The sequence below is a fragment of the Ctenopharyngodon idella genome, chromosome 13 (genome assembly GCF_019924925.1).
Source record: "Ctenopharyngodon idella isolate HZGC_01 chromosome 13, HZGC01, whole genome shotgun sequence".
Lineage (NCBI taxonomy): Eukaryota > Metazoa > Chordata > Actinopteri > Cypriniformes > Xenocyprididae > Ctenopharyngodon > Ctenopharyngodon idella.
In genome coordinates this window covers 1,431,661-1,457,916 of record NC_067232.1, presented here as the reverse complement: position 1 = coordinate 1,457,916, position 26,256 = coordinate 1,431,661, and the positions used below count along the sequence as shown (strand labels likewise).

Below are 26,256 nucleotides of genomic sequence, written 5' to 3'. Positions count from 1 at the left end.
GCTAATGTTCACTATAAATACACTGTACAAATACTAATGTTCACTATAAATAAACCGTTCACTTCAGAATAAGTTCACTTTAGAATTAAAATTTCCTGATAATTTACTCAACCCATGTCATCCAAGATGTTTATGTCTTTCTTTCTTCAGTTGAAAAGAAATTAAGGTTTTTGAGGAAAACATTCCAGGATTTTTCTCCATATAGTGGACTTCAATGGGGACCAACGGGTTGAAGGTCCAAATTGCAGTTTCAGTGCAGCTTCAAAGGGCTCTACATGATCCCAGCCAAGGAATAAGTGTCTTATCTAGTGAAACGATCGGTCATTTTGTTTAAAAAACAAAAAAATAATAATAATTATATACTTTTTAACCACAAATGCTCATCTTGCACGGCTCTGCAATACGACACGCATTACGTAATCATGTTGGAAAGGTCACGCTTGATGTATGCGGAAGTACCGCGGTAGGGTGGTAAGGTCACCGTGATTTTGCCAAGTAAGACATGTTCCTGGATCAACATATTTTGTTGATCCTGGAACAACATTCCTATCCGAAAATTTTCCCAACCCCTAAACCTAACCCTACCCATAACTTATCCCTAAAATCAGAGGGAAATGATAGTTGAATAACTCTGTTGTGGAAGCACCTAACCCTGGTTGTAAGCCTAAACTTGACATAAATGGTAAACTTGTCCCTCAAATCTGATTGGTTGATTGGAATGTTGTTCCAGGATCAACAAAGATGTTGATCCAGGAACATGTTGTACTTGGTGAAATCACGTTCACCAGGGTCCAGGGTGGTCGGTCTCATTTTCTCCTCCAACTTCAAAATCGTCCGACATCGCTGTTTTACCTTTTTTTTGTAAAGGCCGTTTGACTTAGTCTTTGCACGTTCGCTTTGTAGACACTAGATTGGTACTTTCACCTACATCATGCGTGACCTTTCCAACGTGATTACGTAATGCGTGGCGCATCGCGGAGCAGTGCAAGATGAGCATTTGTGGTTAAAAAGTATTTAATTTATTTATTTTTTTATTTTTTTGGGGGGTTGTGTAGAGCCCTTTGAAGCTGCATTGAAACTGCAATTTGGACCTTCAACCCGTTGGTAACTGCTGAAGTCCACTATATGGAGAAAAATCCTGGAATGTTTTCGTCAAAAACCTTAATTTCTTTTTCGACTGAAGAAAGAAAGACATAAACATCTTGGATGACATCGGGGTGAGTAAAGTATCAGGAAATTTTAAAGCTACAGTTTTGCCTCTTTGTCGCCATCTCTGTTTGAAACCTGCAATTGCAATTGTTTGCGGAATTATCATCTTTACGTGGGTTGTGCCTCGGCACGACTCCTCAACGCGGATGAATCTAATGTTTGCTGTTAGTCACCACATTCGTGTGGATACTGTACTTCAGAATCACAGATTGTAGTCTTGAAGTATGACCAAAGTAAGAATTTTCAGTTTTGTTCTGACCAACTGAGAAAAAAAAGCATCACAATAAATTGCACTGCCAATGGTGATTAAATCTAACGATCGCTTAGCTCGGATCACGTCAAACTGAGCCAATTATTATTATTGTTATACTTTGTTCTCAAATTGTTAATGTTAACAACATCAGCATTGCGTGACTATGTGTATTTAGTGTGTATTAGTGTTACCTGTAGATTTCAATTTCTGTACCGTCTAATCACTAACATTAATTTGTCATACAATACAATCCGCCATCAAAATGATAAGTTTAATTATTGCAGCTGCTGTGAGAAAAGGCTATAAATGATCCGCTTCACATGCGATATAGCCTACTAGCTGGGACTCGTTCTTTATGTAAACAGATGTGACGTAATGACGCAAAGACAAATGGCAACATGCTTGAATTTCCTGCGAAAACCCACCAGTACCACCCGAATTATAAAACATAATTACAAGCTTACTGTTGTGAACCGGGCTAAGGTAAGGAGATAGTTTTGAACACTAGCTGGTTATGTACTTGCTCAAAAATTTATTTTGGATCATTTTTAACCAAAAAAAGTTTTAATTCTGAAGTGAACTAATCCTTTAAGAGTGAAAATGCGCAACCACTTTTCATTTTCTACTTGATCTGACACATAAAACTTGTTGGTGTAACCAAATGTAGTCAGGTAAATAATACTAATAATATTTAATAATAACATTTAAAAAATAATACTAAATAGTATTTAAAAAATACAAACCACTTAATTTGAATTGTGCTTTTTTACCACATAAAGCACAATTTGTAGGATAGCCAACAGAATAGATCACCATTCAGTTTTTTATGGCATGCTATAGCCTGAGAAGTGTAAGGGAAAAACCTTCAAGTATTGCAGTAGCAAATTATTGCAGTGTAAATGAGAGATATTTTCACTACTGAATATCTACTGTCACACTCGTGGGAGTAATTCAGCCTGATGCGTTGCTTCATTAAAAGCCTGCACACGCAAAAATCACATTAAGCGGTTCTGCTTTAAGTGCTCTCTGGGTCGGTGATGTCATTACAAATGTGCTGAGGTAGGAGTCTATCTCAGGGCTGAATACTGGGCTGAACATGAATCACTCCCTCCTGTCCTGTTTGCTCTGCCTTGCTCATTCTCTCGCTAATATTCACACCAACCTCCCCCGGTCAACCCAATGGGTGTTCAGCACTCAATTATGTACATACCTTCAACAAATTTGGGCCGTAAGGTTGTGTAGCTTGTTAGCAGAATGTCAAGATAATTGCTGAATTAATTTGGTTGTGTGAGATTCCTCCATGCGAAACTGCTGTATCGCTCTGTCTGTATCGCCTTTGGCTCACTGACGTCTCTGCCCACTCTGAAGAAGAGACATTCAATGACAGATGGAGCCAGTGCCGGAGGGTCTCTCTGGAAATACATAATGTTGCCAAACCTTTTTTTCTCTTTGTTTTTTCTTCTCAATACAGCATATTTTTTGAAAAACAATGACTGAATCATCTATCTGTTGTTCTATCTGTCGTTCTGTCTATCTATCTGTTTGTCGATCTGTGTATATGGCTAGCACTCAAATGCTCAATATATGCTGATGAAAACTTAAGTGTATACCTTTAGTACAATTGGAACAAACCCTCCTTTTAATATATGACAGATTCCTCTTTGTCTTTTTTGCTCCCTTGAGTCCAACCAAAGATCCTTCATCTTCAATCAATCAATTTGTCAATCTGTCTGACTGTGAAGTGATTTATAGATTTAGTCAGAGAATGAGCCCAGATCCATGAGTCATACCTATCACTCTGCTGTGATCCAGTCTTCACTGTTAGTTTGTATTTAAACCAGTTCTGTGATCCTGTTCGCAGGTATACGCCATCCTGGTGAGCCATCCACCACAGTCTAATGACCATCTGACGCCCACTCCGGTCTCCTACACCGCAGGGTTCTACCGCATACCTGTAGTAGGGCTCACTACCAGGATGTCCATTTACTCAGACAAGGTGGGCTGCATTGAGAGAGAAATTTAATTATTCAGTTTCAGTATGAATCATTGTTTTTCAACTATGGGCACATTGGTCTCTGTAGCTTTTATAAAAGCACTTTTCATACTATCACGAGTTTAAATTGTCTGTTAACATAAAAAAAGACAAAATTGCAGCTTGATTGGAAATGACGCACGTTTAAAAAATGTATCAGTGGTGGGGGATTTCAGTGACTCTTTCTGCAGGTTCTTACACCAGCAGGTGTCAACAAGTGACTTTCAATTCAACAGATTCATTCAAAACGTTGATTCATTTAGGAACAAAATAAGTGGCTGGCTGCATCCGAGATTACATACTACTATACTATACTATATAGTAGGCGAAAAACAGTATGTGACAAGAGTAGTATGTCCGAATTCACAGTACTCTTAAAAGAGTAGGCAAAAAGTAAGCAGATGACCTACTTCTTCCAGTGAGATTCTGAAGTATGCATTCGATGGACACTACTATACCATGAGGCCACAGGAGAGGATTTGTGAATGGCAGTGACGTAACTGACACTGGTAGGTCACATGACAATGACAACATGATGAATCATGTATTACGTCCGGAATACATTAATACTACACACATTCATACTATATATATAGAATGTATTCTACTATATCACAGAATGTATTTTTTAGTAATTACTTATTCAAATTAAGAACCTACTCAAGAGAGTATGCCACTTCGGACACAGCCGCTGTCTTTATGAGTGAGTTATTGAATTGTTTATTCAAACGATGACAACGGATTCATTCAGGAACTAAATAAATGACTATCTTTATGACTGAGTACAAAAAACAGCTGGTAGGGACTACAATAAGGTTCTTCCTGGGTTGGTGACATCACAAACCCCATAATTTACATAAACCCTGCTGCCCCCGGGAATGCGCAAGGGTTTATGTAGGGGGTGAGGTCACATTGGGCTGCTTTAGAGAAAAGGAAGAATTGTTGTAGTAGAGTGTTGTTGCCATGCTGTCATTTTACACCGGACTGCTTCACAGACGAGGGTCAATTCAATGCTGGATTTGTATAAAAGATTAACATGACGGCACATGCTAGTCGATGAGTTGAATCAACTCCACAGCAACAACATAAATTTATCCACTAACCATTCAGAAACATCCAGATGCATTCTCAAAGTTTTAACTTCTTTCTGAGTCTCTCCATCAGTGTCAGACTCCGGTTTGAACAATGTAAGCCTTTGGGCTGCGAGAGATTCTCCAGCTTTGTTGTTGTTGAGCAGCCGAAGCGCGAGCTGTTAAAGCTCCACCCTCTTTTGGAAAGCGGGCCGGGAGCAGCAGCTCATTTGCATTTAAAGGGACACACAAAATCAGTGTGTTTTTGCTCACACCCAAATAGGGGCAAATTTGACAAGCTATAATATATGATCTGTGGGGTATTTTGAGCTGAAACTTCAAAGACACATTCTGGGGACACCAGAGACTTATATTACATCTTGTAAAAGGGGCATTATAGGTTCCCTTTAATAATGTGAAAAAAATGCCTGTAGTTGAAGAAACGCTCTTTTGTTTTTTTTTTACTGAAATAAAAACACTGTAATTTTTAAACTTTACAGTATGTCTCCCACCTTTCTTCTTTTTTTCTCTATCCTTCTTCCAGAGCATCCATCTCTCGTTCCTGCGTACAGTGCCACCATATTCCCACCAGGCACATGTGTGGTTTGACATGATGCGGGAATTCCGCTGGAATCACATCATCCTTATCGTCAGTGACGACCATGAAGGCAGAGCGGCGCAGAAAAGACTAGAAACTCTTCTGGAGGAGAGAGAGACCAAGGTAAGATACTTCTTCCAGTTCCAGGATTCCCAGTGCGTGCTTGTATGCAGGCGTGTGTGTATCAATCGCAAAGGTCTTCTATGTATGTAACTGTTTTAATTTTTTGTCATGTGATCACATCTCATGCCATGTTGTAAATGTTGGCTAACATTCTAAAACCAAAGGCGTCAGCCATGTCTAATGTGGTCTGATTTGAATTAACGTGCGTTATTTGCTCATTTCATGTTGCTTTCTACCATAGTCAAAAACTCCTGTGTCTTTCCACAACAGGAGCAAAATGAAAACCATAACCTGGGGCGTTGCAAAGCATCAGTGACTCTTTAAACACATTTATGCCATTTGTTTATACACTTTATAAACTGGTATTTTTGTAGCCTTGAGCCATAGATATAATTCTTGCAATTGGCAAGTCTATCGTCAGGTGGTTCAGAGCTGTGATTGCTTCATAAATACAGTGGTGCATTGTGGGAATTTTGCTCTTGCAGAGGTTCTGCTCAGTTTCCTTGGGGATGAAAGCTAAATCACCATCCCACATCCCCCCTGCTCAGCGCTGAGGTAATTATTGTTGCCCTCATTGCTGCGAGAGATTATTAACAGTGAAACTATTTAGGTATGGTGCGAATTGAGCTACTTACCCACAGAGACGTTTCTGGTGCTGGAAGACTGGTGAAATACCACATAGCTGCTTTATTTTAATTTCTTCTTCATTTTCTTATTATTATTATCAGAGGCATCATGCATCTTTTATCGATTATATATAATATATATACACTACACCAGACAAAAGTTTGGACACATTACTATTTTTAATGTTTTTGAAAGAAATCTCTTATGCTCATCAAGCCTGCATTTATTTGATCAAAACTACAGAAAAAAGAGCAATAATATGAATACGTGAAATATTATTACAATTTAAAATAATGGTTTACTATTTTACTATACTTTTAAAATATAATTGATTTCTGTGATGCAAAGCTGAATTCTCAGCATCATTACTCCAGTCTTCAGTGTCACATGATCCTTCAGAAATCATTCTGATATGCTGATTTATTATTAATGTTGGAAACAGTTGTGCTGCTTAATATTTTTTATAACCTGTGATACTTTTGTCAGGATTCTTTGAAAAAAAGAGAAAAGAACAGCATTTATTTAAAATAGAAATCTTTCAAAAGTTTGGGGTCAGTAATTTTTTTCTTTCTTTTTTTGAAAGTATTCAGCTGTATTCAGCAAGGATGTGTTAAATTGATAAAAAGTGATAGTAAAGATTTCTATTGTTAGAAAAGATTTCTATTTTAAATAAATGCTGTTCTTTTTAACTTTTTATTCATCAATGAATCCTGAAAAAAGTATCCAAAAATATATTATGCAGCACAAATGTTTCCATCGTTGATAATAACTGAGTATCAAATCAGCATATTAAAATGATTTCTGAAGGATCATGTGACACTGAAGACTGGAGTAATGATGCTGAAAATTCAGCTTTGATTCACAGAAATACATTATATTTTAAAGTATATTGAAATAGAAAAACATTATTTTAAATTGTAATAATATTTCACAATATTACATTTTTTTCTGTATTTTTTGATAAAATAAATGCAGGCTTGATGAGCATGAGAGACTTCTTTTGAAAATAGTAATGTCATATATACATGCCCATGTAAAGCACAGATGTGCTAAATAAATAAATTTGCCTTGTCTTGCCTAGGTTTTTATCACATTTTTGTAGTTGAGTAATTAGTAGGAATGAGTCATTGCTATTTAGCATGCATGAAAAGCTTCTGCTTCTTGATTTACTGCAATGTGAAATTATGTTTGATTAAGGCTTTGTGGAGTTAAAATTTCAGTAAATTCATTTTTTGTACATTTTTTGGCTGTCATACTGACAGCTTTACTTAATGGGCCCTTTTCATGTGTGCTGCAGTCGAAAGGGGCCGTACACACCGGAGTGAATTTACATTTTTATAAGACCCTTAAAAAGGCCGCCAAGTGTTCCCAGGAAAACATTATTCCAGATATTTTAAACAATGTACATGTTTGCACAAAAATCTTTATTTCTTTTATGCCTTTGAAAGAAAAAAGGCTTTATTTGGCCTTTTTATGCACTGCTACTGACGATTTTAAATTGCCTTCTGAATCATAGAATAGAGTTTCTTAAACTTGGCAGCCATTTTGTGGTGCTTGTATAATGTGCAATTATATCAGGCGCTTTTTTTTTCTTTGCTTTTTTTTAGAGGTGCAACTTCATTTATTCAATTCAGAACATCATGCTGTCTTCTAAACTTTCAGAAAAAAAAAACCAATTGTGGTACAACACTTTGTCACTGGGAGAGAACATTAAAAGATACACCTTTGTATTGGATACTAATATGCACCCTTTAGGGATAAATAAATCACAATGGTGTATCACTGATACAAGAAACAAGCTAAAAGTAGAATTTTTCTGATAGTGTATTTTCATTGTACGTCTGAACTCTTTTCTAATTTGTGTACAAAATGGTTGCTCCTGCCATCATACCATTTTTGGTCATTTTGTTTGAAATCTTTATTGAGAATGCAATAACTTCCTCTGAAATGACAGCTGTTCCTTTATTTGTCACTTACGCCGCATGAGTTCCTGGATAATGTTAAGTGATAACCAAATAGCAACACCAATTCACATTGACTTTAAGAAAATATTTATACCATAATCACTTTTAAAAGTTATAGAGAAATGAAAAAAAGTCTGCCATATCTGAATGTCTAATATATTAAATAATGTATATTTATAAATGTCTATAACAGGAAAGATAAGGAAATATAACAGGAAAGATCAACTAATTGCTGCATGTCTACATAACAGTGCTGAAATTTCAGATTATTATATTCTAATGCATTTCAGACTGAGACTTTATTTTTATGCACTATGCACCAAGGATCATTTTCATATTCCTTCTACTATCAGTTTACACAAGTGTCAGTTATAATGAGCTATTTCCAGCCTATGCACAGCGGGGGTTCATGGCTGCACCATGAGTTTAGTTAAAGAGGTGCTCAGGAAAGGCCACTGTCTATTCACCTTTCTAATTTCCTTTGAGGTGCCATAATGAGCAAATGCCACGACACGCATATAGGTCATGCATAATTTCAGGAGCTTGAAACGAGAAACGCATTAGAGCATGTCCAGCCTATCGCGGTATTGGGGCAGTGTTGTGTGTCTATGCAAGGGAAGGTTTATTTATATGACTGCAAAATGGCACCGTTTGAGCCGGGGTTTCCCCCCGAGGCCACTGCCCTCAAAAATACAGCAGAACTCAAGATGGTGCAGGAGAAAATGGGCTTCTGCAATCATACCACACTCTGCATTATTACTGAGCGATTTGTTAGCTTGGCAGCCCGTCACAGTAGTCTGTGATCTGTATTGAATTTGAAGTAACATTACATCAATAATTCAGTAGGCATTCACACGCTGCTGCAGGTAGTTGATCTGGATTGATGAAAACGCACCACTTGGTTCCTTAAGTTTGTAATGTTGTTGGGTTTTCTAGCTTTGTTTAGGTCTGCGATCTTATGTCAGATGGTCTATGATGTTTTTTGCAAGTCCCAGTGTTAGGGATTCAAATTTGGAGCAGAAAAGTGAAAATTTGTTGGATGCTTTACTGCCCACCATTTTCAACTGTTTATAATATTCTTCTGTGTCTGCATATTTTCTCTGTGCACATTACTCATCAGAATAAAAAAAGGAACTATGAAAACCAAGACCAACTGTCCTTTGACAACAAGAGAGGACCTAAGGTATATTTGCATGGTCAATGCACGCCGCCCTCCAAAATCTCTAAACGTAGCTACTAGAAACAGCCCAACCAATCACCGGCCAACCCAGAAATGCCCTTCTCTTGGTAGCACGTGTTTCTTGTTACGTTGAGACGTTACTTTTCCCTTTTTTTATGATTTAAATGAAGAATGGATTTCTTTTGAACGATTATTATTTCCGTTTAAAAAAAATTTAAAACGCTCCGCTTCTTTCATTACCATTTTTTCCTTTTTAATAAAGGATGATGCATGATTTAAAAAAAAAAAAAAGCAAGCCCATTCCTTTGTGGAGATCCGATAGTTTGGGACACAACACTCTCTCAGATTCTTCTTCCTATTGCAGCATCCCCTCGTTGCTCTTTTTTTCTCGACTCTTTTTCTTTGGGGAAATGACGTCCTCTCACCTGTCACTCCCCTTTCCACCTGGTTTTAGTTTCCGGTTGCATCGGTCTCACTCCCCGAAACCTCTAACATGCACGTCCTTCTCTGAAGCCTTGATAACCCTCAGTTTGCATGCAACAATGCCGAAGTTTTTAATTTGTTTTGTTCTTCAAGCTTTTTTATTCTTTTATTTTTCATTTTGAAGCAGTTTTCCTGGAACTCTATCATTTTCCCCCTTTTCAGTCCCCCCCCCCAAAAAAAAAAAAAAAAAAAAAAAAAAAAACAGAAACAACTAAACCAACCAAAAGTGCTAAATGAGGCAGCATGGTTCAGTTATGGAAGTAAATAGCCTCTTTGACTGATTGTGTACCCCAATCTCAGGCCGAGAAAGTGCTTCAGTTCAACCAAGAGACTAACTTAACTGCTCTGCTCCTGGAGGCCAAAGAGCTGGAGGCTCGAGTGATCATTCTCTCTGCCAGGTAAGAGGTTTACCGCATGATGTTATGTCAGCAGCCCGCCAAAATCTCTGCAGTTCACTCTTCACTTTGTATAATTACCTGCAAAAGAGTAATGAATCAGAATGGGTCATCCACATATTTATAATTCTTTTCACCCTGCTGAATAGAACCGCATATATTGTGTTTTGGTTGCTTGCATTTCTTAAAGGAATATTCTAGGTTTGATACATAACTAGTTAAATGAACAGAACTTGTGGCTTGATGTTTACTGCCCCAAAAAGAAGTTCCATTTTTGTTCTTCCTTTTCTACAGGGCTTGACATTAACGTTTTTTGCTCACTAGCCACTGTGGCCAGTGGTTTTCCAAAGTAATTAGCCACTCAGAATTTTCACCAGCCACACATGGGGAAAAACTGCCATATAGATATTTTTTATTATCTCAAAATTTGGCAGCAGGTAACACAAATTAAGATATTTTTGATAAAATCCAATGGCTCAGTGAGACCTCCATTGCCAGCAAGATAATTAACACTTTCAGATGCCCTGAAAGCTACTAAAGACACATTTAAAACCGTTCAGAGCATGTATCAAACTGCCAAAGTCATGTGATTTCAGTAAACGAGGCTTTGTTACGTCAGAAGTTCCGAAATTTCAATGGTTCACCACTGGGGGGCGTGACTTTGGCAGTTTGATACACGCTCCGAACCACTGATTCGAAACAAAAGATTCGTAAAGCTTCAAAGCTTCATGAAGCAGTGTTTTGAAATCGCCCATCACTAGATATTGTTGAATAAAGTCATTATTTTGTTTTTTTGGTGCACAAAAAGTATTCTTGTCGCTTCATAATATTAAGGTTGAACCACTGTAGTCACATGAACTGTTTTAAATACATCTTTAGTAGCTTTCTGGGCATCTGAAAGTGTTAATTATCTTGCTGGCAGTGGAGGCCTCACTGAGCCATTGGATTTTATCAAAAATATCTTAATTTGTGTTCTGAAGATGAACGAATGTCTTACGGGTGTGGAACGACATGAGGGTGAGTAATTAATAACAGAATTTTCATTTTTGGGTGAACTAACGCTGTAAAACATAACTGTCTACATGAATACTCACCAAGACCGTCATTTTGACATTATTTTGTGTGTATTTGACTGTTTAAGCACAATAAGCAGCAAAAAAAAACTCAATTTAGTCCTGAGAGGCGGCTTTATGTGCGTGCACTTTGGTGTGAGCACAAAATCTGCGGGAATGAGTAAAATTATGCGCAGTATATGCAATCCCACGCCGAAATTCAAGCCCTGTAACACCAACAATATTCATCCGGAGCAAATGAAACAAGTGAGTGAGGGGAGGCGGGTTTGTGTGTCAACTCGCTGTCAGAGAGATGAGAGAGCGAGAAAGCGCAGCTGTTATCGTGTATCCATTCTGCGGAAAATGAGTATTGGAAGCATTTCAGATATTTCTGTAATGATATGTATCGAAAAAATCTATATTTTTGACAACACTACATTGTACTTAGTTTATATTATATATAAAATTCAGCCCACCAAAGTGGCTATTAGAAGTGACTGCGTTACACGCCACTGCTGAAATCCACCCGCATTTGGCGGGTTGGTGGGTGTTAATGTCAAGCCCTATATGTAGCTTAACTAGCAAGACTTTATTGGTCAAAAAGATTTATTAGAAAATCCAGGTTTTGCAGGTGCACAGCTTTGCTATGCTGGCCTACCAGCAAGACCAGCACGAAAACCAGTACTACGCAGCTGGTCTTTTCAGCAGGATAGGCCTTAGAACACTTTGAAATAAATAAAACTGAAAAGTCAGAACAATGGGTTTACAAACCAATTTCATACTTCAGTGAGCTTCTCATATTTATGTCAGCTGTTATGAACCTGTCTATCTGCCTTTAGTGAGGAAGATGCAGCCGCCGTGTACAAAACAGCGCGCTTCCTCAACATGACAGGCTCAGGCTATGTATGGCTGGTCGGGGAGCGTGAGATGTCCGGTAAAGCTTTGAGCGAAGCCCCTGATGGTACGTACGCCTACCTCTGTATAACTGAGGCAGAAGCAGAGGAAAAGAAGCCATTTGTCTCAGTTGTTCTGTTAACTTTGACTAGAGAGGTTTTATTGATGAAGCAAGTTGTGGATGTCAGTGTATGTATGTGTGTTTGTATATAAATTAACCGTTTAAACATTTAAGCACTTGATGTGTTTAAAGGTTTTAAACGAGTCACTTTAGATTACACCATAACGGTTGCGTTCTCTGGTTCACTGGCAAGATTAATTACAATTGTGAATTCAATGTTGACCTCTAGAGGTTTAATTAAGAAGTTGCCATAAAGATGTTACTGTCATGAAGTAGTGTTTTGCTGAAAATGTGTGTGTTAATTCACAGAGTGTGGTTTTATCATATCATGTTTATTATATTAATAGTCTGGCTTTCGTGAATTTAAAAAGGGTGTTTTTTCAACCCTCCCTTTGACGTGTTTCTGGTATTGGTAAGCTATAAATGGCCTTTTATGTCCCAGGCACTGCACAAGTCATGTTTCTTTAAGCCTCTGGTGCTCTTCGGTCAAATTTTTTTTTTTTTTAATTTTTCACTTCATTGGAATGATACGAAACTTGGTAAAGGTTTTGGCACTAGCTATGTGAACACACACACACACACAAAAAAATCACAGACATAATTCTAAAAGGTTAAATGGTCCTGAAAAATTTTTTTTTACCGCATTGTAAATTAATGGGAAACTAATTTCATCTAGTGGATACTATTGGTACTGCGCCCAAACAAATTCTTACTGAAAATCAGTTTTTTGAGATATCAACCTCAAATTTGGAATACAACTTGTTTAGATTTATGCCTTTGATTTTCTTATCGTTTTAGAGTAAAAAGTGTTTTGGAAAATATATGTTTCATATAAAATCTGAAAATAATATTTTTGCGCATTTTTCATAACAATGAATGTAAAATGCTTACTTTTTTTTTTAAGTTCACTTTTTAAAACTTTTTTCACTTCAGCAATAAACTGCCAAGTGTCGTCTTTAAAAAAAAGACCAAACTTTGTGAAAAAAAGACCAAAATGTGTGCTCCAAAACATTCAAGATTTATGACAGTTTTATTTCATTTCCGGTCTATGCTCAAAAAGTGAATCAATGGATTATAACTACAGCATAAATATAATTTAGTACCATAAAATCCCATAAAAAATACAAAATATTAAATAAAAAACATTATGGAACTAAATATAGTACATTAATTTTTTTTTTTTTTTAAACAATTCAATCATTTTTGACCGCCACGCGAAGAGCACCAGTTCACACTATTGTCGTTGTTGCTCCCAATACACTTGCTCACCTTTTACCCTGGCAGTGTTTTTCTTGTCTATGTCCACACTTAAACACTTGTGGAGTTTTCACAGTAAACCTTTGGAGATTTCTTACAGAACTGGATCTTTCAAACCCTGCTCCAACAACAAAAACTCAGCTGAAGTTGGATTTATGTATGAAGTATATCTTAATTCTGATATATTTCATCAATCAGTGTGTGTTAGCGTCTCACCAGTTGGACAGGACTTACCACAGTTTGGGAGTAGGTGGCGCTAGTGTGTTCAGTTCAAATCCAACCTCAAGGGTCAAAGCTTGCATTATGGCCAAAATGTCGACCAAAAGTAATGTACCTGTGAAGAACAAAACCATTAATTTTACATGCTGACTCTAATTGGCTAAATCTACCAGTGGAAAAGAGTTGACAAAACATGATTTGACATTGATTTGAGAGTCATTTACCCATGCTGGCTCAAAGGGCGACCCTATGGGTTTTTTGCGTTGGAAAGGGCTCCTAAATGTCAAGGGTGAACAGCTCACTGCTTAATTTTTGACGTCAACACATAGGGCTGATTGGCCTCCAGCTCATCAACGGCAAGAATGAGTCGGCACACATCAGCGATGCCGTTGCAGTCGTAGCCCAGTCCATCCAAGAGCTCTTCGAGAAAGAGAACATCACAGAACCTCCAAGGGGCTGTGTGGGAAATACCAACATCTGGAAGACAGGGCCACTCTTTAAAAGGTCAGTACTACTAAAGATCATGCATGCAGCTGACCCGTTTAATTTGATTTTGTATGATTTGTTTTTATTTTTCCTCACCGTCCAGCTTGAGGGGGCATCTGCCTCATTCTTTGATGGGTTTTGACAACCACAGACAGATGTTCAATGTGATCTAATGCGCTGTCACAACACATGATATTTCGTCTATGCAATTTTTCATGCATCACATCCATATACAAAGAAGTTACTCATTACTGGCTGCACTTCACAGGGTATTGATGTCTTCTAAGTACCCTGAGGGCCTAACTGGACGCGTTGAGTTCAATGACGACGGTGACAGAAAATACGCTCATTACAGCATTCTCAACTACCAGAAGAGCAGACTGATTCAAGTCGGCATTTACAATGGAACACAAGTACAAGTCCTTTCTTTCACGATGTTTAATTTATAATTTCATGACATGTGTCCTGAATCTTGCGTTAGTTCCTGTGAGACATAAAAAATACAGAAACAGTTTCAAGAGAACACAAAATTGTATTCAGAGCCAACTCTGTAATGGCACTTTTGGAATCTATACAGGCAAATTATTTCAGATTAGAGGATTGAACAAATATTATGACTATAAGCCTGTTAATTATCTGCTATAACAAACTTCATTAGGTGGTGATGAATAAACAGAGGAAGATCATTTGGCCTGGAGGTGAAACAGAGAGACCGAGAGGATTCCAGATGTCTACTCGATTAAAGGTACATTTCGTTTATCCAAAGCTCATGAATCAGGAAATTACCTGAATGCTTGATAAATGTTTCATATAGGAAAACTGAACAAAATCGCATCCATCTTTTACAGATAGTGACCATTCATCAGGAACCCTTTGTATATGTGAAGCCAACTATGCTGGATGGAACCTGCAAGGAAGAGTACACGCCTAATGGAGTCTTAATTAAAAAGGTGATCTGCACTGGACCAAATGAGACCATCCCAGGTAACCCATCAGGGACGTTTATAATGTCACTGTGCTTTTCTACATCCGCCATCTGGAGATACATACATACATATATATGCAGCAGGTATTTATATATGTATGAATGTAACAAGTGTGACATGACCCATGCGTGTTTGTGTGTTTGCGTGAAAGTATGTTTTAAAGCCCATTGTGTGTGTGTGTTTTACATGGTAAGTGTGTGACTGACTATATTTGCTTGATGCAAAATGTGTGTGCATGTGCTGGATGTTTGCAAACTATGTGTGTGTGTGTGTGTGTGTGTGTGTGTGTGTGTCGCTTGGGCTTCCATCGTAGCATTCTGCTTTGTGTATAGTGACAGCTGTAGGTATGCCTTGTGTTGCAGCCTATATAAGCTACAGGTAAAGTGTGAAAGTCAATATGGAAGGATTGTACTTCTTTTAGATGCTAATGCTCCTATCTGGTTGTTGAGCCATTCTAAGATCATAATTTATGGGGAAATACATCCATTCTGACCACAAGAGTTGCGGCTACTTCACTTTAATTCAGCCAGTACCATAGAGGAATTGGAACAAATTAATTCGCAAAGCTTGTTAATATTTTATTAAGTTATCATTGCAAAAAATCTATGACTGGCTGAGTAGCAGAGCGAAAGCTGTACTTGGAAATGGAACTGATCAGACCTCAATGCTGTCTTACAGTTGAGAGCACTGCCATCTAAAAGAGAAAGACAATCTCTAAATAATTGAATGATTTTAGCATTGCGGTGAGTGGAGTAAGAATGGTGGGCTTTCAAAATATAGATTTTCCTCATAGAACTTTGTCAGATGGAATGAAATTTCACTTTTTCTGGTTTGGTTACAGGACGCCCAATTGTTCCCCAGTGTTGCTACGGATTTTGTGTTGATCTTCTGATCAAACTGGCAATGACCATGAACTTCACCTATGAAGTACACTTGGTGGCAGATGGGAAATTTGGAACACAGGAAAGAGTAAGTATACTTTCCTATTTTGTGAAGTATAAGCAACCTGATTATCATATGAAAAATTCATAGAACCAGTAATATTGCTTTCTATTTATCATTTGGTGATATAGGTAAATAACAGTAACAAGAAGGAGTGGAACGGCATGATGGGTGAGCTCCTGGGTGGCCTTGCTGATATGATCGTTGCTCCCTTGACGATCAACAATGAACGAGCCCAGTACATAGAATTCTCCAAGCCTTTTAAATACCAGGGACTGACTATCCTTGTGAAAAAGGTACAATTTCACTACCACATTCTATCTGTACTTTCATTACAGATCATCAGTATAACCTTGTTGAAAATTGCAGCACTGCCAGTCACCACTTGCTAGTCTTGTTACAGTATTGCTGGTACCTACCAGAGCAGATATTGAGTGAACAGAATGTGCTAAATTTATATAAGTGGTCATGCAATGTGTTTTTCAGGAAATTCCTCGTAGTACACTGGACTCGTTCATGCAGCCATTTCAGAGTACACTGTGGCTACTGGTGGGTCTGTCGGTACATGTGGTGGCGGTGATGCTTTACCTACTAGACCGGTTCAGGTACAACAAGACATTGGGTTGAGAGTTTTGCTAGCTGTTCCATGTGTGCCCACAGGGTGCTGTGTGTGTGTGTTGTTTGTTCTGTCTTTTTAGGTAGTTTGTTTCACTCATTGGGATCATGTAGAACCTTTGTTTCAGGATGTCTCCACAGTACATGATAGTGCTGAACACATTTTATTGTCAGTGTTTCGCCATGGAGGTGGGGGAGGTTGGGTTGCACTCTGTGAGCCTGTTCTCTTTTCCCTCTCTTGCCTTTCCTGTTTGCTCTCTCTCTCTTTGCTTTTATAATTCTCTCTATGGCACTGACAAGTGCTATTTGACTTGAAAAATTGGTTCTCATTGGGATACTGGAGAATATGTTTCAAGACTACTTATGGGTTCTTTCCCTATTCTCTATTTGATCATGTTCACTGTTTCACCTGTTTTTCCCAGCCCATTTGGAAGGTTTAAAGTAAACAGCGAAGAAGAAGAAGAGGATGCCCTCACCTTATCTTCAGCTATGTGGTTTTCCTGGGGCGTTTTGTTGAACTCTGGAATCGGAGAAGGTGTTATCAAAGTCAAACTTTGCTTCTGATCATGTTAAATTAAACAAGTCAGTTTTATTTGACATATGTTTGACTACTTACATGTTGTCCAGGTGCCCCACGTAGTTTTTCAGCGAGAATCTTAGGAATGGTGTGGGCTGGCTTCGCTATGATTATAGTAGCATCTTATACTGCCAACCTGGCTGCCTTCCTGGTGTTGGACCGGCCTGAGGAGCGCATCACCGGCATCAATGACCCAAGGGTATGATTCTCTAAGCACTTGAAGTACCAAAGTAAAGTTTTCAAAGATGTATACAGTAAGTTTGCATTTTTTTTTTCCAGCTGAGGAACCCATCAGACAAGTTCATCTATGCCACAGTGAAGCAGAGTTCGGTGGATATTTACTTCCGGCGACAAGTTGAGCTGAGCACCATGTACCGCCACATGGAGAAGCACAACTACGAGAGCGCCGCTGAAGCCATCCAGGCTGTTCGGGACAAGTGAGTCCCTGCTGGGTAGACACCAGCAGGTCTGGCCTCACGGTCAGTCAATCAGTCACTCAGTCCTTAGGGTCCTGGGCCTGTAGGTCTCAGGTATATAAATCAGTGCCAGAACTTGCTGCACTAACCTGTGACCCTGGCCCATATCCCTGCTCAGGAGAGGCCTAGCTATGTGCCACACATAACATATATTAATAATGAGTTAAAGAACACCTTTTTCAGGTTTTCAGCAAAAACGTCATTGAGGGAATCCAATGGGGGACAAAGCTCCACTCGTCCGGCATTGGATTTCATTTGCCTATGAGGTGGCAGTCTAGTTTCCTGGTAACACAAGTCGCACAAGAAGGGTGGGAGGGGCGGGTGTGTTGTTTCTCACTGTACTGTTGCACCGTAACCCCCACCCTTCCCGTCCTCCTCCCTTCCCCCTGCCCCCACAGCAAGCTGCATGCTTTCATCTGGGACTCTGCGGTGCTGGAGTTTGAAGCCTCGCAGAAGTGCGACCTGGTGACCACGGGAGAGCTGTTTTTCCGTTCGGGCTTTGGCATAGGCATGCGCAAGGACAGCCCCTGGAAACAGAATGTGTCCCTGGCTATTCTCAGGTCTGTCCCAGCCGAAGCAGCATATTGTATGCTTCTGTATAGTTTTATGTTGTATAAAATCTCATCATTGGACACTTACTCTGTGTATTTCCCCTTTTCCATCCCTGCTCTGTTGTCTGTGTGCTTGAACATATAGGTGTATGTGTGTATGTGCTAGTGGTTGTGGTGACTTTGTGGGATTTATCGGTACTTTCTGCCAAAGGCAACTTATTAACTTTTGAACTTCTCTTCCTGCTCTCCACCACCCCTTGCAGTTCCCATGAGAATGGCTTCATGGAGGACCTAGATAAAACCTGGGTGAGATACCAGGAGTGTGACTCAAGGAGCAATGCCCCAGCCACACTCACCTTTGAGAATATGGCAGGTATGGTCCATTTCAGGTACAGAGAAACCTAAAAGAGATTGGACAAAAAAGGTACAGTAGGTAAAGTATTGGGGCCTTTTTTTGTCCAATGCTTTTAGTTGTTATTTTATGCTCACCCTTGTTAGTGTTCACATTTGTAACAAACTCATTAACCTTTAACATCCATCCATTTTGCATGGTTTTCAGCAGCAGGCCCTAAATATAAGGGCAATACATGTAGGATTCCATCACACAGAGGCTCCACCCCCTCCAGCTCCTCAATGGGTTGATTCAAAGTGTACTGTGTCTCCGTTAAACGTCTGACAGTCTCCTTCATCCTTCTCGTTCACAGGTGTCTTCATGCTAGTTGCTGGAGGCATTGCAGCAGGCATCTTCCTCATCTTCATCGAAATTGCATATAAGCGCCATAAAGACGCCCGCAGGAAGCAGATGCAGCTAGCCTTTGCGGCCGTCAACGTTTGGAGGAAGAACCTACAGGTAAGGCAGCTCTCTCCTACAAAACAAGAGGTAAAAAGAAGGGTGAACATGAGGGAATGACCTCCCAACAGACTTTTACATAAGAACTACTTTTTGTACAAGGGCTTTCGTTCACAAGTTTTTCATACATAACTTTGCTAAAAACAGATCCTTGGTTGCACTGTTAAACAGATCCATGGTTGCACTGTTTGGTGTGGTGACCAAAGGTGGACCAACTTACATTGCGTGCTTCTAAAAGGGCCAACAAAGAAAAACAGCCTCTTTCCCAATTTCTGGGCTGGTCTAGGATTGTGTAGGCTGCTCTGGTTCAATCAGCCTCCTTCTTCTTATCTGTACCAACAGGACAATAAGGAGAGCTCAGGGAGTCAAGCTGTGGGTGCGGCTGGGACTCCATCTTTAGTATGTAAAACAAGCTGATCCATCTTGTTGCCACGTCATCCTTGCTATGCGAATTAGTATATTTAAAATTGCTGATATGCTCAGTTCATCAAAATATAAAGCTGCTTTCATGGCATGAACCACTTAAATGCTTCAAACCACTTAGCGTATTACAGTTAGTTGAAATAAAAATCCTTGAAGATAATGTAGGCTGCCAAATTAATGTTTACAATATTAAAAAGTTAATGTTGATTTGGTATACTATTAGCATATGTCATCAAGCCATGATAAAGAGAACAGAAAGCCATTAAGAAAACAGGACAGAGCACTAATTGTCATCATTAGCAATAGATGTTCCAGCCTATACCATTAAAAACAGTGCAAGAGTTATAATATGACATAAAACATATTATAAAAGCAAATATTTCAAAAGCCTTGTCCAGCACAATTCCATGCTATAGTCTAAAACAGTCCAAATGAAATGTCTGCTACAAACTCTTGCTCATCTGTGTGTCCTTTGAGGCCAATGTCTTCTAGTGGGAAGTCCTGGGAGGTCTTCCCAGTGGGACTGTGATATTTGGTGAGGGGTAGGCCAATGGGGTGGGGGCTGGGGGGAAGTACAGTGAGGCTGTGAAAGCCTCAAGCTGCTTCTTTATTCAGAATGACAAAAGGTCAAAACTGCTGCAATAGAATAAACAGCAGTGGCAGTGAAAGGTAAGATCACAGTCGCTTGTCTTTGTGACCAGGTCAATTTACTGTCAATGTCTGTCATCTGCCTCACATGTACAGTGGTGGTCAGTATTATTGGCACCCTTGGTAAATATGGTCAAAGATGACTGTCAAAATAATCTGCATTGTTTATCCTTTTGATCTTTAATTCATAAAATTAGCAAAAATCTAACCTTTCATTGAAGGAAAAGAATTAAAAGTGGGGGGGAAATCACATAATGAAATAAATGTTTTTCTCCAAAACACGTTGCCACAATTATTGGCACCCTTTTATTAATTAATACTTTTTGCAACCTCCTTTTCCCAAGATAACAGCTTTGAGTCTTCACCTATAATGCCTGATGAGTTTGGAGAACACCTGACAAGAGATCAGAGACCATTCCTCCATACAGAATCTCTACAGATCCTTCAGATTCCCAGCTCCATGTTGGTGCTTCTTCTCTTCAGTTCACCCCACTCATTTTCTTTAGGGTTCAGGTCAGGGGACTGGGACGGCCATGGCAGAAGCTTCATTTTGTGCTCAGTGACACATTTTTGTGTTGGTTTTGATGTTTGTTTTGGATCACTGTCCTGATGGAAGATCCAACTATGGCCCATTATTGGATATCTAGCAGAAGCGGTCAGGTTTAGATTTTTTATCTGTTGGTATTTGATAGAATCCATGAAACCTCTGAACAAGATGTCCAGGAGCTCCAGCAGAAAAATAGGCCCACAACATTAAAGATCCAGCAGTATATTTGACCGTGGACATGGGATACTTTTTATCCATGCGTGCACCTAACCCATCTGGTGGGTTTGCTGCCAAAAAGCTCTTTTTTTAGTTTCATCTGACCATAGAAGCCGGTGCCGTTTGAATTTCCAGTCTTGTCTGACAACTGAATATGCTGAGATTGTTTCTGGATGAGAGCAGAGGATTTTTCTTGAAACCCTCCTGAACAACTTGTGGGGATGTAGGTGCTGTTTGATCATTTTTTTAGGCTTTCTGAGACTCAAGACTCAACTAATCTCTGCAATTCTCCAGCTGTGATCCTTGGAGAGTCTTTGGCCACTCAAACTTTCCTCCTCACCGCGCATTAGGACGATTTAGACACACGTCCTCTTCCAGGCAGATTTGTAACATCTTTAGTTGATTGGAACTTCTTAATTATTGCCCTGATGGTGGAAATTGGGATTTTCAATGTTTTAGCTACTTTCTTACAGCCACTTTCTATTTTGTGAAGCTCAACAATCTTTTGCTGCACATCAGAACTATATTCTTTGGTTTTACTCATTGTGATGAATGATTAAGGGAATTTGGCCTTTGTGTTTCCTCATATTTATACTCTTGTGGAACAGGAAGTCATGGCTGGACAATTTCATGTACATGAACACCCTGGTGTGCAAAAAAAAAAAAAAAAAAAGTAAATATGAATGGGAATATACTTCAGAGATATTTTTTCTAGGGGTGCCAATAATTGTGGCCAACGTGTTTTGGAGAAAAACATTTATTTCATAATGTGATTTTCCCCCCACTTTCAATTCTTTTCCTTCAATGAAAGGAATTTTTGCTAATTTTATGAATTAAAGATAAAAAGGATAAACATTGCAGATTTATTTTTACAGTCATTTTTGATCATATTTACCAAGGGTGGCAATAATTCTGACCACCACTGTATAATTGTTTCTGTATGTATATGCATGTAGGCTCTTATGCAGAAAGGTCAAGCAAACACAAACTAGGGAGGACAAAACAACAACAACAACAAAAAAACATTTAATTTGAAGTCTAGAAGATTTATGCCAGGTTAAATGTTAAGCCTTGAACACACCAAGCCGACGATTGGCCGTTGGGCAGTTTTTGTTCGTCGGCCGACTAAGTTATCTCAGTGTGTCGGCTGAAGTTGGTCCTCATCGGCTTTTTTTCGGCCGATTCGACATATTGAATCGGCGTCAGTCAGTCTGGCCATCTGATCATTCTGATTGGCTGTTCAGCTACTGCCACCTGCTGGTACGGAAAGGCATTTCTTCTTACGCAGGCGCAAAATAGACGTGCTACTTGGCCGTCGGGTGTTGAGCGTCGGTTTGGTGTGTCAGGGCAACTTTCGTCTGCTTTCGTCGCCACTAGTTCGTCGGCGTCGGCTTGGTGTGTTCCGGACTTTAAGCTATCACTGATGTTAGCTTGTATGGATCATTCACAGAGGCATATCAGAATGGTTTTTGTCAGCTCTTCCTTTCTGCATAGGAACTTACACAAGCTTTTGACGGTGATATCTTTGTGAGCTTGCGTGTATAAATGTTATAAATGTTTTGTTTGTATACTCCAGTATGAATGTTCATATCCAAATACCCCATTTGCACTTCTGTGTACTGCACCTTCATACATGGAACTGCGTGTAACACACACACACTGCACTTCTGAAGAACCTGCCCATTTTGCAGTTTTGTCCAATGGGCTGTTCTGATGTCATCTTAAAAGCACAGAAATGTCAAAAACATGCAGCCCACATTTCAATGGTTAATGGTTGTCTCTTGGAGCAGAGCCCATTCAGAAGTGCACTGCCTTCAGGAAAATGAGAAAACAAAAGGGAAACGTTGAAAAAAGGATGAAACTACATGAAGCGTGAATGAGATACTATGTCGAGGCTTGCAACCAGTTATGTCTCACTGTTCCGGTGGTCTACGTGGGTCCAGCATGCTAATGCACAGACAGTGCTCTGACGACAGCCAAATAGGGCTTATTGCTTCTTTTCTTTTCTTTTCTTTTCTTTTTTTTTTTTGTGAAAAGCATAAAATTGATGCAGGAAACACAATAGTGTGTTTAACAAGTTGTTCTTAGACTGCAAAAACATTGTGGTAAGTCCCAAAGTGGGAGATTTTTAATTGGTAGCAGGGGTCAAATGATATTCTGAACAAAACAAATGTGAAGATGATCCTGAGAGTCTTCCATCAGCTAAAGTCAACTGTATGCTTGTCCACATTTTGCTTACTTTGTCCACACCCTTGCTCCTACTGCCCTCTGCATGAGTCTAAATGAAATTCACACCATGCTTAACCCAACTCTCCGATACCCTGATAAAGTACGTCCCCAATGCGTGGTGTGAATTTCCGTTATACCCTACAAAAAGTATAACGCTCAAAGAGGGTTCTTATAAGTATTCATGTATTGATCAGTATTATTTCATATCCTGTGCTTTTATTGGTTGCTCTACTTCCCTATAAGAGTGTTTTGTTTTGTGATATTACAGACTGCTTGGCTTTGATGTTATTTCCTCAGCAAGCTCATTTTGCTGTTTTCTGCTTTTGCTTATGGATCTTTAAGTCATATGATCTTTAAAGCAAGTGGATAAATATTTATTTATTTTTCTTTTTTCCTCCCCAATGCAGCCCTCTTCCTCTGTAGAGACTCAGGATGTAAGAATACCTTAATTCGACCTTTTCTTACACAAACACACCCAGTCTTGTGCTATACCTTCGTACCATTTGTAGAGGTCAGAGAGTAGCCGTGTGGGGCACCTTTGTTGGACGGTGGGAGGGAAGGGGGCAAAAAGGTCCTAATCTTCTTCTGTGCCTAAAACCATAAAGTGTTGACAGCAAGTATTTATAAAACAGATGCCAAGGAAGATCATTTGAGAATGCGAAAGTCCTGCCACTCTTTGCAACCAAATCTGTTGCATTCTACCAATTTTTAGTCTCTTTATATAAAACAAGTCTGACTTCCATTCTTATTTATAGATTGTTGGGTTTAAGATAGATTATCAACGGGGAATGAGGGGATGTGGTTTTGGCAGTTGAAAACCAGCCAAAGAACATGAATAATTGTTCTACGTATATTTATTTTAGGATAGGAAAAGTGGTAGAGCAGACAGCGACCCAAAAAAGAAACCCTCTTTTAGGTCCATCAGTACCACCCTGGCCTCCAGCATCAAGAGACGTAGGTCCTCCAAAGACACGGTAAGGAGGTTAAGGAATGGCATCTCTTTTTACTCGACCGGTCTCTCTTCCTCTTTCTGCGTCTGTCTTTCTCTCGTCCTATTCTTCCGCTCCTCTCTCTGTATCTACTTTCTTCTGTCTTAAATGACATGTCATGTCTAAAACCAAGAGAGCCGCACTTCTCTCTGGTTATTCCTCCATTCCTGGCATCTTGGCCACGGCCACGTGTCTGTCAGTCAGTCATCGAGTCACCATCCAGACCTCATCTGTCAGTTAGGACTTAAGAGCATAGCCATCCTTAAGAGTTAAGCTGAAAGGTTTTAGGACCCCAATGATGTCAGAATCAGGAAAAAGGTTCTAACCTAAGAGCTGTTCCAAGAGGAGGGGGCGCTGCACAACGCCTGATGTTTCTGGGCTGCTTCTCTCCCTATTGCAACCTCTCAATGTGGAGCGTGTGTGTTAGTGCGGGTGGATGTGTGTGCCTCTTTTTGGTGGGATGTTGTGCGTATTTGTGTTTCTCGTCCGCAAACCTGCCTGACGTGATTGATATCATGAACAGTCAAATCTTGCGATGTTTGTTTCCCCGACGGCATGCTTTGGTGTTGTGGTGTATGATCAGAGCAACCGATACCATGCGGACTAACTTTTTTTTTTTTTAACAGCAGAACTTCCTTTTCAGACTTTGGAATCATCAATTATCAATGATTTTCTTTTGCACAACTGTTTTGTTTAAGGTCCTAACAAAGTTTATTTCAAGGAATGAGAATTTCAATGAAGATTTTGTCACCATTTACTCACCCTCATGTTGTACCAAATCTGTCTGATTTTCTTTCTGCCATGGAAACACAAAAGGGAGATGTTTAGTGGAATGTCCAAGTTGCTTTTCTCCATTTGACCAAGGGCTGACAAGCTTTAAAAAGGATAGAAAAAAAAAACATTTATGTGCTATATTCCAAGTCTTATAAATAAGTCACAAAACATGCAAAACTAATGTCATTTGATATCAATAACATAAAAGCTAATGTGACGTGCTGAATTAAATTTGAGATCTATGAAAACTTTCAGCAAATAATGGCTGAAATTTCAGTCTGATCCTCACACAAAATTGTGTGGCTTTAGAAGATTTGGAATATAGTGCCAACCACAAAACCGTTATTATTATATAATTAATCATTACATAATAATTAATATTAATATATAAAACATTTCCACTTATGGAGACAGTTCTAAACAAAATGGATCCATATACTATGAACTAGTATTTATACAATAAAAACAATATACTCATATTTAATATAATATAAGCAGACAAATTCTACAAATTTCATAACAGATTTTCTGTTTGTTTGTTTTTTTCTTGTCTTTTTCACTAAAATGCCATTTTCTCACATTTTGTTTAGGAATTATTTTACATATTTTTTCCCTTTTAAATGTATAAGAGAATGGGGAAAGTGGGGTGGGGTGGTGCACGGTGAAGAAAAGGCACAGCAATCCAGGTGAAAAGAGAAAACACAGAGTAACCATCCACAGTGTTTAATCATCCTTTTATTTTTTGATATCAGTGTCGCCTTTCTTTCTATATAAGTGGATGTATATGGATATATAACTGTCGACGTCCCCCACATGATGTACATGCTACACAGCCTCTCTCTTCCTCTGCAAGCATGCAATATATCTGTCGTAGAAGTAGAGACTCTGTTTTGGTTGCCTTAGTAGAAGTAGTTGCATTTATTTGTGGTAATGATGATACACACACTTTTTGTCTCTTTTGCTGATTCACTGTCTCTCACCAGGGGGCACTGTGGGCTTGATTTGGAAGTGCCAACAGCAAGCCTTCTAAGTGAACATAACAAGAACTCTCTCATTCTCTCTAAGGCGTGCTAAGGGCATTCTTGATGCAACACCAAAGAAGGAAAAAAAAGAAAGAAAGAAAGAAAAAGCCTCCCGGTGTCATCAGAAGTATTGCTGAATACATCTATTCTGCAATATGACGATGACGATTTTGACAATGAGAACTTTTGCCTTAAGCTTTAGCTTTTAGAGTTGTTGCATCATATTTTGAGCTTATATGCTTAATTATTGGCAATGCCATAGCAATAAAAACAGTAAGCTATAAAAGAGGACACATGCTATAATTAGTAAGGTAAATATTAAATGCATAATTAATATGCATAATTGATTTTTTTTTTTTTTTAAATACTTTGAACTTAAACATCCAAACATTGCATGTGTCCTTGGTTTTTTTGCAATTTTGAACAATTTTGCTATTTTTAAAATTTA

General features: G+C 38.9%; 1 protein-coding gene across 4 annotated transcripts in view; it reads left to right on the top strand.

Moving 5' to 3' along the window:
• The window catches only part of LOC127525310 (glutamate receptor ionotropic, NMDA 1-like), a 33,364-nt gene that overhangs the window by 1,753 nt on the left and 5,355 nt on the right, over positions 1–26,256 (top strand). Inside the window, exons 2-22 of one of the 4 annotated variants that reach the window (XM_051917778.1) lie at positions 3,324–3,458; positions 5,109–5,285; positions 8,997–9,059; positions 9,840–9,937; positions 11,826–11,947; positions 13,807–13,981; positions 14,232–14,376; positions 14,622–14,708; positions 14,812–14,947; positions 15,791–15,918; positions 16,023–16,187; positions 16,378–16,496; positions 16,929–17,041; positions 17,134–17,282; positions 17,363–17,520; positions 17,958–18,119; positions 18,374–18,483; positions 18,815–18,960; positions 19,303–19,359; positions 23,431–23,457; positions 23,887–23,997. In XM_051917778.1, the coding sequence (XP_051773738.1) occupies positions 3,324–3,458; positions 5,109–5,285; positions 8,997–9,059; positions 9,840–9,937; positions 11,826–11,947; positions 13,807–13,981; positions 14,232–14,376; positions 14,622–14,708; positions 14,812–14,947; positions 15,791–15,918; positions 16,023–16,187; positions 16,378–16,496; positions 16,929–17,041; positions 17,134–17,282; positions 17,363–17,520; positions 17,958–18,119; positions 18,374–18,483; positions 18,815–18,960; positions 19,303–19,359; positions 23,431–23,457; positions 23,887–23,997 (2,583 nt within the window). The remainder of the gene's footprint in view (positions 1–3,323; positions 3,459–5,108; positions 5,286–8,996; positions 9,060–9,839; positions 9,938–11,825; positions 11,948–13,806; positions 13,982–14,231; positions 14,377–14,621; positions 14,709–14,811; positions 14,948–15,790; positions 15,919–16,022; positions 16,188–16,377; positions 16,497–16,928; positions 17,042–17,133; positions 17,283–17,362; positions 17,521–17,957; positions 18,120–18,373; positions 18,484–18,814; positions 18,961–19,302; positions 19,360–23,430; positions 23,458–23,886; positions 23,998–26,256) is intronic. The other 3 variants (XM_051917779.1, XM_051917780.1, XM_051917781.1) reach the window with 3 other exon arrangements.